The sequence below is a fragment of the Jaculus jaculus genome, chromosome 8, assembly GCF_020740685.1.
Source record: "Jaculus jaculus isolate mJacJac1 chromosome 8, mJacJac1.mat.Y.cur, whole genome shotgun sequence".
Classification (NCBI taxonomy): domain Eukaryota; kingdom Metazoa; phylum Chordata; class Mammalia; order Rodentia; family Dipodidae; genus Jaculus; species Jaculus jaculus.
This window is the reverse complement of record NC_059109.1, coordinates 83,258,865-83,272,296: the sequence shown is the minus strand read 5'-3', so window position 1 is coordinate 83,272,296 and position 13,432 is coordinate 83,258,865. Positions and strand designations below refer to the sequence as shown.

The window sequence follows — 13,432 nt, the reverse complement described above, 5'->3', positions numbered from 1 at the left end:
GCGTACACCACCATGTGCATCTGGCTTTACGTGGGTCCTTAGGTCTCGCAGGCAAGCACCTTAAATACTAAGCCATCTCTCCAGCCCCATTCCTCATTCTTGTTTACCCAGAAAACTACTGTTAAGGAGTTTATGAAGCCAGATTAAATATTCATACAAAGCTTGTCCTAATTTTTACAAGTAATTGAATCCAGCTTTTGTGTATCTGATGTCCTATATTCATTCATCCACACCAAGGATCAGCAAGATGGGGATCAGCCCTCTGTTTCCTTTTGCACATGGGTATGGTGGGCAGCACCAGCGTGCACAAGCTGCAGAGTTCTAGCACCTTATGGAACTAAGTGGTGTTTATCTATTATAATGCACTTTTGTAGATTGCCTAGCAGACGATAACACTATCACAGTTCTTTCCAGCAGGATTTATTCATTCATTCTTCTTTTTTTTAATATTGGATAATTTAACATTCCTCAGAATCTTCTGAATAGTGTCAAATCTGGGGTAGAAGGCATTTTTTTCCCTACAAAGGGCTTCATCTGTGCTAATTTTTCATGACTTAGAAATCCAGTTGTGGGCTGGAGATGCTTAGTGGTAAAGGTGCTTGCCTGTAAAGCCTAAGGACCCAGATTCCATTCCCCAGTATCAACATAAAGCCAGATGCACAAGGGGGTGCATACAGCTGGAGGCCCTGGCATGAAATTCTTGCTGTAGCCCAGGCTGACCTGGAATTCACTATGTAGTCTCAGGATGGCCTCAAACTCACAATTCTCCTACCTCTGCCTCCCAAGTGCTGGGATTAAAGGCATGTGCCACCACACCAGCAAATAATTTTTTTTAAGTGTGTGTTCTATTTTTAAGTGTGTGTTCTATACATTATACCTCAATAAAAAATTTTTAAATAATTTTCTTTGGAGGCTGGAGAGATTGCTCAGCGGTTAGATAAAAGTGCTTGTTCCAAAAGACTGTCAACCCAAGTTTGGATAGCCATCACCCATGTAATGCTAGACACAGTGGCACATGCATCTGTAATCCCAACATGCCTATGAACTAGGAGGTAGCCTGACCTTCCCAGCAACAAGAGAACTTCTGTGACCCTAAGATTGTTCTCTGACCAGGACAAGTGGGCACATGCACCACATAAACACAAATGATATTAAAAATAAAAATTCGGGGCTGGAGAGATGGCTTAGTGGTTAAGACACTTGACTGCGAAGCCTAAGAACCCACATTCAATTCTCCAGGTCCCACATAAACCAGATTCACATGGTGGCACATGCATCTGGAGTTAATTTGCAGTGGCTAGAGGCCCTGGCATGCCCATTTTCTTTCTCCCCCCCGTTTCCTCCCTCCCTCCCTCAAATAAATAAAAATTAAATATTTTTTAAAAAAGAAAAATTTTAAAGGGGGATGGGATGGGCAATAGCAATGTTACTGAGCCTCATTTCCTCGTCTGCAAACTGGACATAAAAACACTTGAGACTGAGAAGATGGCTCTAAGAGGTAAAGAACATTTGCTGCACAAGTAGGAGAACCTGAGTATGATGCCCAACATTCATGTAAAAAAAAAAAAAAACAAAAAAAAACAGGCATGGCCACACATGCATGTATGTAATCCCAGTGACCAAAACCTTTCAATTCCAGGTTCAGTGAGAAACTCCATCTCAGAGAAATAAGGTGACAGAGGAAAACACAAGACTCCTCTCACCTCTGGACACATGCACACACATATGCAGCTGCACACAAACCACATACAGAACACTTTAAAACAAAATTTTAAAATAAACACATCACCAGGCATGGTGCACGCCTTTAACCCCAGCACTCAGGAGACAGAGGTAGGAGGATCTGAGGCAAGCTTGGAACTACAAAGTGAGTTCCAAGTCAACCTGGGCTACAGTGAGACCCTACCTCAAAAACAAATTAATTAAAATAAAAATTATCTACTTCATGAAAATATTTAGTTCATGGGGTAATACTGATATCCTAAATGAGATGTTTATTTTAAAAAAAAATGTGTCCAAGGTTGTAGACATGGCTTAACAGTTAAGGCATGCAAAGTCAAAGGAACCAGGTTCAGTTCCCCAGGACTCACATAAGCCAGAGGCACATGCAAATGGAAGTTCGTTTGCAGCAGCTGAAGGCCCTGGAGCACCTGTTCTCTCGCTCTCTCAAATTAATTAATTGTAAAAAAAATTTAATGGGCTGGAGAGATGGCTTAGTGGTTAAGCGCTTGCCTGTGAAGCCTAAGGACCCGGTTCAAGGCTCAATTCCCCAGGACCCAAGTTAGCCAGATGCACAAGGGGGCGCACGAGTCTGGAGTTCGTTTGCAGTGGCTGGAGGCCCTGGTGCACCCATTCTCTCTCTCTCTCTCTCTGTCACTCTCAAATAAATAAATAAAAATGAACAAAAATATTTTAAAAAAATAAATTAATGTATCTAACAAATAAGCAAGCACTTAGAAGATGGTAGCTATGTAACTGTTGCAGTCAGGTTTACACTGCTGGTAGAAATCACCCAACCAAGAGCATCTTGTGGGAAAAAGAGGTTTATTTTGGTTTATAGGCTTGAGGGGAAGCTCCACGATGGCAGGGGAAAATGACGACATGAGCAGAGGGTGGACATCACCCCCTGGCCAACATCCGGTAGACAACAGCACCAGGAGAGTATGCTAAACACTGGCATGGGGAAACTGGCTATAATACCCATAAGCTTGCCCCCAACAATACACTGACCCAAGAGGCGCTAATTTCCAAATCTCCATCAGCTGGGAACCTAAATTTATGGGGGACCCCTGAATCAAACTACCACATTCCGCCCCTGGCCCCCATAAACTGATAAACATCCAAGACGTTAAAATGCAATGCATTCATCCAACTTTAAAAGTCCCCATAGTTTTTATCAATTCCGATGATATTCATGCATCCCCATAGTCCAAGATCTTTTAACTGAGCCATAATACCAAAAAATAACTTCAAAAAACCCCTAACGGCATAAACATTCACGCTGCAAAAGATGGCACTGAGTGTAGCAAAGAAACACTCAAGCAATACATGATTTAAACAGGGCAAACATCAAACTGTAAGTCCAACAACTCTAGCCAGAACAATTCTCCAACTCTGATAACTCTAACCAGCAATAAGTTTTTGGAGTTCCAATTCCGACCCTCCAGCTAAGCTACTCACAGTCCTGGAAAACTTCATCAGGGCCAGCAGCTTTCCTTAGTAGCCATCTCATGGTCCCGGCATCTCCACTGGGTCTCCACTGAAACCCATGGCTCATCCTCATGGCCCCATGGGGTCTTCATGCAGGCTTCCAGAAAACCTGCTTCACACTGCCCATGGCCATTTCCAAAACACAAGACCATGTTGCAAACTCAATGACCCTCTCTTTCCTGCATTTCTTATACTCCACAATACCAAGTAGGTTGCCAATCTGTTAATCCTGGGGGGAATAGAGCAGACTTTGAAGAACAGGACACTCCTTGAGCACTCAGGGCCCTTCAAGAGAGTATACATTCTTCCTGTTGCCCCAGTGCAGGTCAGCTGGCCCAATCTCAAAGATTATCTCTCAACTGCAGCTGAACGGGCAACAGTTCACCCAAAGATTTTTCTTTCTGTGCCACATCCCTCTGCTCACACCAGTTCATGTCTATGCAAAGCAACCCTACACAGCTGCTCAGGACACAGGCATAACAGCAAGCTTCTCACACACACAAACTGCTAGCCCAGCCCAGGCAAAGCTTTCTCACCCTCATAAGCCAAAACTCACAGTCCATAGTTCTTACTGCATTCAGGTCTTGCAGCTCTGACCAGAATAGTCCATCAAGTTGTACTTACAGCACTGCAAGGCATCTCTTAGGCCACGGTTTCAAATCCTTCCACATTCCTCTTGAAAATCAGCTCCAAAAAGCCACAACCATAGTCTGGTGTCTAGCAGCAATTCCACTCCTAGATACTTTACTGTGTCAGTCAGGTTCGCATTGCTGGGAGAAATCAACCAACCAAGAGCAGCTTGTGGGAAAAAGAGGCTTATTTGGCTTACAGGTTCAAGGGGAGTGCACCATGAAGGGTAGGATAAACGATGGCATGAGCAGAGGGTGGACATCACCCCCTGGCCAACAACAGGTGGACAATAACATGAGGAAACTGGCTATAATACCCAAAAGCATGCCCCCACCAATACACTGACTCCAAGAGGCACTAATTTCTATCAGCTGGGAACCTAGCATTCAGAACACCTAAGTTTATGGGGGAACACCTGAATCAAACCACCACTGTAACCATTATTAGCATCTTTGTTGCTGTAATTTTTACTTTATTTGTAACAGTGCTGGGAATCAATCTGGGCCTTACCAAACAAGAACTGTATCAATTGAGCTACATCCCCAACATCACGTGCATGCGTGCAAACATTCTGAAGCAGAATCTCTTATATTCCCAGCTGCCCTTCACTTGCTGTGTAGCCAAGGATGAGCTTCAATTTATTATTTATTTTTTTTTATTTATTTTCAAGCAGAGAGAGAGAGAATATGAATGGGTGTGCCAGGGATCTCTTGCCACTGCAAACAAACTCCAGATACATGGACCACTGTGCATCTGGCTTTAAGTGGGTACTGGGGAATTAAACCCAGGCTGTCAGACTTTGCAAGCAAGTTCTAACTACTGAGCCATCTCCCTAGGCCATGAGCTTCAATTTCTGATGCTGCTGCCTCTTCCTGCTAAATGCTGGGACATCTACGCCAGCTTATGTGGTGCTGGGAATTGAACCCAGGCTTTTTTTATGCTAGGCAAGCACTCTACCAACTAAGCTGCAGGTCAGCCTTCCCATCATTTTAAACCAATCTTTACTTGGTATTTTCTCTCACCCTGTAACATACAACAGCACCTGATGTAAAATCCTTGAAAACCTTCTTACACATGCACATTCCTAGTCTCAACCTTAATTTTCTCATGCAGTAAGTCTGGGATGGGGATATTTCAATAACCAGGGTTACAAGCCATAAGACAAAGCTTCAAGTGCCTTTAAAAAAAGGTATGAAGAGAGAACTCAGGGCTTAAGGTGCATGCTTGTAAAGCCTGACAGCCCAGATCTGATTACCCAGTACCCATATAAAGCCAGATGCACAAAGTGGTGCATCAGTCTGGAGTTTGCAGAGGTAGGAGGTCTTGGCATGCCTATGCTTTCTCTGTCTCACATAAATAAAAATATAAAAATAAATTAAAAAGTGGTGTAAAAATATTAGGACAAACCAGGCGTGTTGGTGCAAGCCTTTAATCCTAGCACTTGGGAGGCAGAGGTAGGAGGATCGCCATGAGTTCAAGGCCACCCTGAGACTACATAGTGAATTCCAGGTCAGCCTGGGCCAGAGTGAGACCCTACCTTGAAAAACCAAACAAAAAAATTTTATATATGTATATGTATATATGTATATATATATATATATATATATATATATATACATACATACACACACACACATATATATAATATATTATACATTATATTACATGTATTATATATATGTATGTATGTATATATATAAATACATATATATACATACATACACACACACATAAAATATATATCAGAACAAGGGAGATGATGCAGTGGATAAAGCTCCTGTGCAATCCCCAGACTCCATGTAAAAGCTGGAAGCTGGCAGTTGTCTGTAATACCACACACCTTCAGCAAGATTAGGAGGACAGAAGAATTTCCTAGAAGCTCAATGTGGAACAGAGTAGCAAACAATGTGACAAATGAGGTGGAAGATGATCCATACCGGAGTTGTCATTTGACCTCCATATGCATGTGCACACCTTGGCAGGAGCGGCTCACACAAACAAAAACAAAAACCTGATGCTTGGGCAAGGATATAGCTCATATAAGAGCACTTAAGGACCTAGTATGTGCAAGGCTTCTGGTTCAATCCCCATGGCTTGGTGGGGAGCAAGGTGTTCCTGAACAGGCACACTTGTAATCCTGCCATAAGTATGAGACCAGCCTGGGCTACATGTCAAGTTCCTGTTCCATATAAAACAAAAATAAAGGGCTGGAGAGATGGCTTAGCAGTAAAGTGCTTGCCTGCAAAACCTAAGGACCCAGATTTGATACCCCAGTACCCAAGTAAGCAAGGTGCACATAGGGACACATGTGTCTGGAGTTCGTTTGCAGTGGCAGAAGGTTCGGTTCGCCCATATTCTCATTATCTCTTTCTCAAATAAAGAAAAATTTTTTTAATCAGTTCAGGTGTATGACTGCAAATGGAATAGGTTGAGAATGAGGGGGGTGTTTCTGAGGCAGGATCTTATTATGTAACCCAGGCTGGCCTTGAACTCAAAATCCTTCTGCCTCTACCTCCCAAATCTCTTGAAGACAGTGGGAAAGAACAAAACTAAGAACTTTCCTAAACTCCCCAGGGCAAAATATAGTTACATCTAATGGCTCAAATCACAGATGGAAGCAACTCGATGATTAGCCTAGGGTAGACCATTTAACAGACCTCATACACACCTGCCATTTTCATTCACTCTCAGTGTGCACTTAAGCGTTTACCTTCCTCCAACAGAAATGTGAGCTGGGCGTAGTGGAGCATGCCTTTAACCCCAGCACTGGGGAGGCAGAGGAAGGAGGACTGCCTTGAGTTCAAAGCCACCCTGAGGATACATAGTGAATTCCAGGTCAGCCTGGGCTAGAAAGAGACCCTACCTCCAAACATCGAAAAAATAAATATATATATGTATAGTAATCTGGCAACTACCACCACCAAGTCTACCCAAATTAAAGTGTAAAAAAGCAGGTACACTGTAAAGCTCATATTACAGTAAGACAATTGATACTTTCAACAGTAACTATGGCTGCTACTAGCAGTCCTGAATGAAGAACTTAAAGGAGAAAAAATATACAATGCAAGGGGTAGGGGGGAGCTAAGAAAATGGAGAAACTGATTCCTGAGAAGAGCCAACTTCCAATGCAAAATTCAGAAACATTCTCTCAAAAAGAAAGGCACAGAATCCTAGAGACTAAAAACAAACGAGGGAAATATCTGGATTTGAGATGACCTGAATTCTCACGGGGAAAAAAAGGAACCAAAGCTCTAGAGGAGCACAGAATCGAATTTTAGGCCTGGGGCGATTAACCATTTTCCACTAAGCTCGAAATTGCCGGATAAAAAGGACTTAACACGTATGAAAGCAACCGGGGGCTTCTAAGGGGAAGGGAAGGTGAGCCTATGGAAATGAGTCAAAAGGAGCTTTCTCCAGGAAGATAAAATTTCTCAAGGAAAATCCATGGCGGGGAGGGGGGAGCCTAAGGAGCTACAGTAGAGGGAGGAACAGTCCAGGTTCTACAACTACAGGTAGCGCAAACTAAAGGTCAAAAGGACCCAGCGGGACCCGAACTCCAAAAGCGATCTCCAGCCAGGTGTTCGAACATGCACCAACGTGGAACCACCTTGTGAGAGCACAGTCCGCGCGCGCGGGAAAAAAACGGCAGTCGGGCCGGAAGGAGGCTGGGGGTGCCGCAGGACGCCTGCGGGCACTTACGCGGCCGCTTTTTCCGGAGGCTTTCGAGCCGCTGGCGGGAGACCGTGGGGCCGCTGTAGGAGCCGGGCCGGTCTCGCCTCACACCCTCCGCCGCCGCCCCGACCGCCGGCGCCGACGCGCTGCTTGCCCGGCGCCGCGGAGGCTCCCGTTGCCGCCCTTCCGAGTCCCCCGACGCCGACTCCGCGGCCGACGAGGCTGAGGTGGCGACCGCCCTGCCGTGGCGCTCCATGGGCGCGCCGGGCCGGTTCGCTCCCATTCGCAGCAGCCCCCGCTGCCGCCCGAGCCAACCCCCCAGCGCCGGACTCCTCGCCTCCTCCGCGGCGGCAGCCGAAGCAGAGGCGGGCCCTGGGCGGCCGCCTCTTCCGTTGCGCCAACGTGCATCCGGCCAATCCGAGCTGGCGCGCGGCCTCCTGCCCAATAGGCTTCCTGACTCGAGACGGATCGACCGCACCTCCATCCAATGAGAAGCTTCCAGGACAGGGCGGGGTGCAGCGTGGCGGAGAGGGGCAGATCTCTGTTGAGGAAGCAACATCCGTAAGCAAAGAATGATGGCGTGGGTGGGGAGTACGCGCCCCTTCTTCCCTGTCCATCTACCTCATAAACTGCCAAATCCAGGGCTCCTGGTCCCGAGAACGCGCCCGCGAGCTCCATTCCGTTGCATGGTGGGGTCAGCTCCTAGCTCGCGCTTTCCTCCGGTCCCGCAGAGCCCCCAAAGCAGCTGCCTGCAGTTTTTTGCAGACCGGAAAGCTTTGGACCACCACGCCTGACCCTTGTCTTTGCCCCTCGCCCTGGATCTGCAGCTGCGGTCGAGGCCCCAAGCTGTTTTGTACCCACACCGGCTTCCCTAGTGCGTTTGAGCTAAGCTGGAAAGATTCCGGAAGCGCTGAAAAGATGCTCCTGATACCAGGAGGAATGTAAGGACTAGGGTTAGTCTCCATGGTAACTGAAAGAAGGAGATGGGTTATAAATCCACCTCCTGTGGTGAAAGAGGGGATATGGGTGCCACGAAATTGGGCTGGCTTTTTGAAGGAAACTGAGAGCCTCTTTTGTGTAGAATGTTGGAGGACATCGAAGAATTTGGCAGCCGCCTTCATGGTTTTTTTTTTTTTTTTTCTTTTCGTCATCTTCCCTAGAGGAAAGAGAAAATGGTTTCTAATAGCCATGAGACCCTGATAGTTCTCATCTACCAGATAACCTTCCATACATCTCCCTCTACCAAAGGCTTTCCGAGCCTGGGAGTATCACACCCAGGTGTGTACCACAAAGGCATAGTTGAAATGGACTGTAGGCTTATCTTGCTCAGATGTCATAAGTACCTTCCCCAGAAGACTGTAATGTCCCTTGGGTGATAACCACTCTTCTTTAAGTATTCCATCATGACTTAAAGATAGTAGCAGGGTAAACAAGAAAGTTGAGCTTCTCTTGAGCTTTTTTTTTTTTTTTATTCCTATATCTTTATTTGTAGTGAAAGAGAGGAGAGAGAGACAGAGAATGGGCACACCAGGGCTTCTAGCAGTCGCAAATGAAGTCCAGATGTGTGTGCCACTCTGTACATCTGGCTTTATGTGGATACTGGAGAAATGATCCCAGGTTGTTAGGCTTTGCAGGCAAGTGCCTTAAGCATTGAGCCATCTCTCCAGCCCTTTAGCCTTAAAAAAAAAAAAAAATTCTGGCAGAAGTCGGAGAATAGCCATGACTTCGAGGTCACCCTGAGACTAAGTAGTGAATTCCAGGTCAGCCTGAGCTAGAGTGAAACCCTACCTCGGACAAAAAAAAAAAAAATTGCCGGCAGGGCGTGGTGGCCTTTAATCCGAGCACTCAAGAGGCAGAAGTAGGAGGATTATCGTGAGTTCCAGACCACCCTATGAATACAGAGTGACTTCAGGTCAGCCTGGGCTAGAGTGAGACCCTACCTTGAAAAACTGAAAAAAAAAAAAATTGAATTTCCATGCTGTCTCCAATCTAATACCCCTCAATATATGTATAACTGAAAACCCTATTTCCTAACTCAAAATTCCAGCTCCTTCAGGAAGTCACCCCAGGGGGATCCAACAAGAACTAGGAATACCTAGGGCTATTCTACAAAATTTCAGTGTCCAGCATTGCCTGCCTTCCTGCTTGTGCTCCACAAAAATATGGTTCTTGACCTGAGGGTATTTCCATCCATGTCTGAACCTTGATATATCATCTTGAAGAATGAAAGAATTATCATCATCTCATGGCTACTAAGAAGCACTCCAACATCAAAGCGATGTCAGGAGTCTGTTTTAAGTGTCGTTACAATTTACCCTTTACATCACTCTTTTTATAATTTTTTAAAAATATATTTTATTTTTATTTGTTTATTTGAGAGTGGGAAAAAGGCAAAGTGAGAGGGAAAAAAAAGGAGAGAATGGGCACATCAGAGCTTCCAGCCACTACAAATGAATTCCAGATGCATGCACCACCTTGTGCATCTGGCTTACGTAGGTACTGGGGAATAGAAAGGAGGTTCTTTGGCTTTGCAGGCAAGCGCCTTAACAACTAAGCCATCTCTCCATCCCCTTTACATCTCTCTTAGTCCTAGAGGCAAGATGAGCTCTCCTCTCCCCAGGTGTCTTCATTAGGGTGGCATCAACTTCAAACCCTGCACAACAATCTCTGACACACTTCCATGATGCCCACAGAAGATAAGGCAAGCAAAAAACCTGAATTGTAGCTGCCTCACTGTGGAAGCAGACAATGTAGACTCTAGGAAGATCTCATATCCCTGCAAGGGAAGGCGTTTGTGCTTATGGGCAGAACACCAAGATGGCAGCTGGAGAGAAGGCTCCATCTTTACCAATGTGCTTGTCAAACAAGCAGGAGAACCTGTGTTCATATCCCCAGCACCCATGTAAAAAGCGGGGCACAGCAGTGCATACCTGTAATCCAAAGGAAGCAGAGACAGAAGGATCCCTCGGCCTTGCTGACCAATTAGTAGAGCCAAATTGGTGAGCTCTAGGTTCAATAAGAAACCCTGCCCAGTCTGGCCTGGAATTTATGATCTTCCTGCTTCATCCTCCCCAGTGCTGGCATCACAGGCATGGTCCATCAAGTCTTGCTCCATCCTTTAAAAAAAAAAAAGAGCTTCCCATAGATTAGTACTGCTCTCTCTCACCTTTGGTCAAGGAAGCTTCTTTTTTGCAGATATTAGGGGCTACTCAAAACTTGTTGTTGCTAAGAATAAGTGATTCTGGAGTGTTTAGTGCTAGATGAGACATCTTAAGCATGCTGTCGAAGGAACATTGCAGAAGAGGGGATAGGAAGAGTAAGAGCCAGAGGATGGGGAGGAGTGCTATGGAACACTGTTTTCCACACATGAAGTGGCCATTGTATTCATGACTGCATAGACTGTTGTTACTTATACAAGACCTGCACAATATTGAGCAACATTCCGTCATGGCCAGTGTAAAAGGACCAAAAAAACTAAAAACAGAAGAGGGACTTAGTTGGAAAAAGAGGGGTTCACAGGCCCAGAAAGCCAAGCGCCACATGTTCTCTCTCATATGTGGTTCCTAGCTACAGATGATTGGGCTTCTGCGTGAGAAGGAAAATACCTAGTAGTAGAGGCCAGTAAGTTAAAAAGGAGACATAAAGGGAAGAGAAAGGAAGGGAGGAGGGTACTTAATAGGTTGATATTGTGTATATATAAGTACAATGATTGTGATGGGGAGGTAATATGATGGAGAATGGAATTTCAAAGGGGAAAGTGGGGGGGTGAGGGAGGGAATTACCATGGGATATTTTTTTATAATCATGGAAAATGCTAATAAGAATTTAAAAAAAAAAAGAAAAAGAGGAGTTCAGTTGAAGGAGGATGGGGCTTGATAAGATAATGGAAAGGGATATGATCAAATTACATTATGTACACATGAAAATTGTCAATAAAAAGTTAAACATGGGGGCTAAAGAGATTGCTTAGCACTTAAGGCACACTTGCCTGCAAAGCCTAAGGACCCAGGTTAGATTCCCCAGTGCCCACGTAGCCAGATGCACAAGGTGGCACATGTGTCCAGAGTTTGTATGCAGTGGGTGGAGGTCCTGGCACACCTATTCTAAAGTTAAACATGGGGGCTAAAGAGATTGCTTAGCACTTAAGGCACACTTGCCTGCAAAGCCTAAGGACCCAGGTTAGATTCCCCAGTGCCCACGTAGCCAGATGCACAAGGTGGCACATGTGTCCAGAGTTTGTATGCAGTGGGTGGAGGTCCTGGCACACCCATTCTAAAGTTAAACATGGGGGCTAAAGAGATTGCTTAGCACTTAAGGCACACTTGCCTGCAAAGCCTAAGGACCCAGGTTAGATTCCCCAGTGCCCACGTAGCCAGATGCACAAGGTGGCACATGTGTCCAGAGTTTGTATGCAGTGGGTGGAGGTCCTGGCACACCCATTCTAAAGTTAAACATGGGGGCTAAAGAGATTGCTTAGCACTTAAGGCACACTTGCCTGCAAAGCCTAAGGACCCAGGTTAGATTCCCCAGTGCCCACGTAGCCAGATGCACAAGGTGGCACATGTGTCCAGAGTTTGTATGCAGTGGGTGGAGGTCCTGGCACACCCATTCTCATTCTCTTTCTCGCTCTCTAGTAAATTAAATTTAAAAAAACTTAAACATGGTCTGGGTACGGTAGTGCATGCCTTTAATCCCAGCACTCAGGAAACAGAGGTAGGAGGATCACCATGAGCTCAAGGCCACCCTGAGACTCTGAGACTGCATAGTGAATTTCAGGTCAACCTAGGCTAGAGCAAGACCCTGCCTCAAAAAAAAAAAAAAATTTAGACATGGGGCTGGAGAGATGGCTTAGTGGTTAAGGTGCTTGCTTGAAATGCCTAAGAACCCAGGTTCGATTCCCCAGAACCCACATAAGCCAGATGCACATGGTGGTATATGTGTCTGGAGTTTGTTTACAGTGGCTAGAGGCCCTGGCAAACCCACTCTTTCTATCTACCTCTTTCTCTCTCTCTGTCAAATAAATAAATATATTTTTTTAAAACTTAAACAGCGGGCTGGAGAGATGGCTTAGCGGTTAAGCGCTTGCCTGTGAAGCCTAAGGACCCCAGTTCGAGGCTCAATTCCCCAGGACCCACATTAGCCAGATGCACAAGGGGGCACACGCATTTGGAGTTCATTTGCAGTGGCTGGAGGCCCTGGTGCACCCATTCTCCCTCTCTTTATATCTCCCTCTTTCTCTGTCTGTCGCTCTCAAATAAATAAAATAAACACAAAAAATTTAAAAAAAAAAAAACTTAAACAGGCTGGGTGTGGTGATGCACACCTTTAATCCCAGCACTTGGGAGACAAAAATGGAAGGATCACTATGAGTTCAAGGCCAGCCTAAGACTACATAATAAATTCCAGGTCACCCTAAGCTAGAGCAAGACCCCACATCAGAAAAACAAAACAAAACAAAAGGTTAAACATGGGCTGATGAGATGGCTCAGCAGTTAAAGGTGCTTGCTTGCAAAGCCTGCTGGTCTGGATTCAATTCCACAGTACCCACATAAAGCCAAATACACAAAGTGGCACATGCATCTAGAGTTCACTTGCAGTGTCAATGGGCCCTGATGCACACATTCTCTCCCTTCCTCCTGTCCTTGCAAATAAAAAAATAAAAAATAAACACAGAACACAGGAAAAAGCTAATTAAAAAAAAAAGAAAAGAAAAAGGAAACCTGTTTCAAACAATGAGGTTGAGGGGTTGACTTTGGTCCAGAGATCCATAAACCTGTAAAAAATCTGGACACTGTGGGGCATATACCTGTAATTGCAACATGCCTAAGGCAATGGGTGCCAGAGTCATAAGAGTCCTGATGCTCATAAACCAGCTAGTCTGGCCATTTCAGCAGCAAAAAACAAAACCTTGTCTCAAACA

The 13,432-nt window shown here is 45.2% G+C and overlaps 2 protein-coding genes across 2 annotated transcripts in view; both read right to left on the bottom strand.

Moving 5' to 3' along the window:
• LOC123453226 (pantothenate kinase 2, mitochondrial) overlaps window positions 1-7,612 on the bottom strand; it is a 67,984-nt gene extending 60,372 nt beyond the window's left edge. Inside the window, exon 1 of the mRNA XM_045157426.1 lies at window positions 7,540-7,612. The gene's annotated coding sequence lies outside the window, so the exon portion shown is untranslated. The remainder of the gene's footprint in view (window positions 1-7,539) is intronic.
• The window catches only part of LOC101610050 (pantothenate kinase 2, mitochondrial), a 43,192-nt gene extending 35,063 nt beyond the window's left edge, over window positions 1-8,129 (bottom strand). The window contains 2 exon segments of the mRNA XM_045157033.1: window positions 7,540-7,943; window positions 7,945-8,129. Coding sequence (XP_045012968.1) covers window positions 7,540-7,943; window positions 7,945-8,129 — 589 coding nt within the window.
• Between the last annotated feature and the right edge of the window lie 5,303 nt (window positions 8,130-13,432).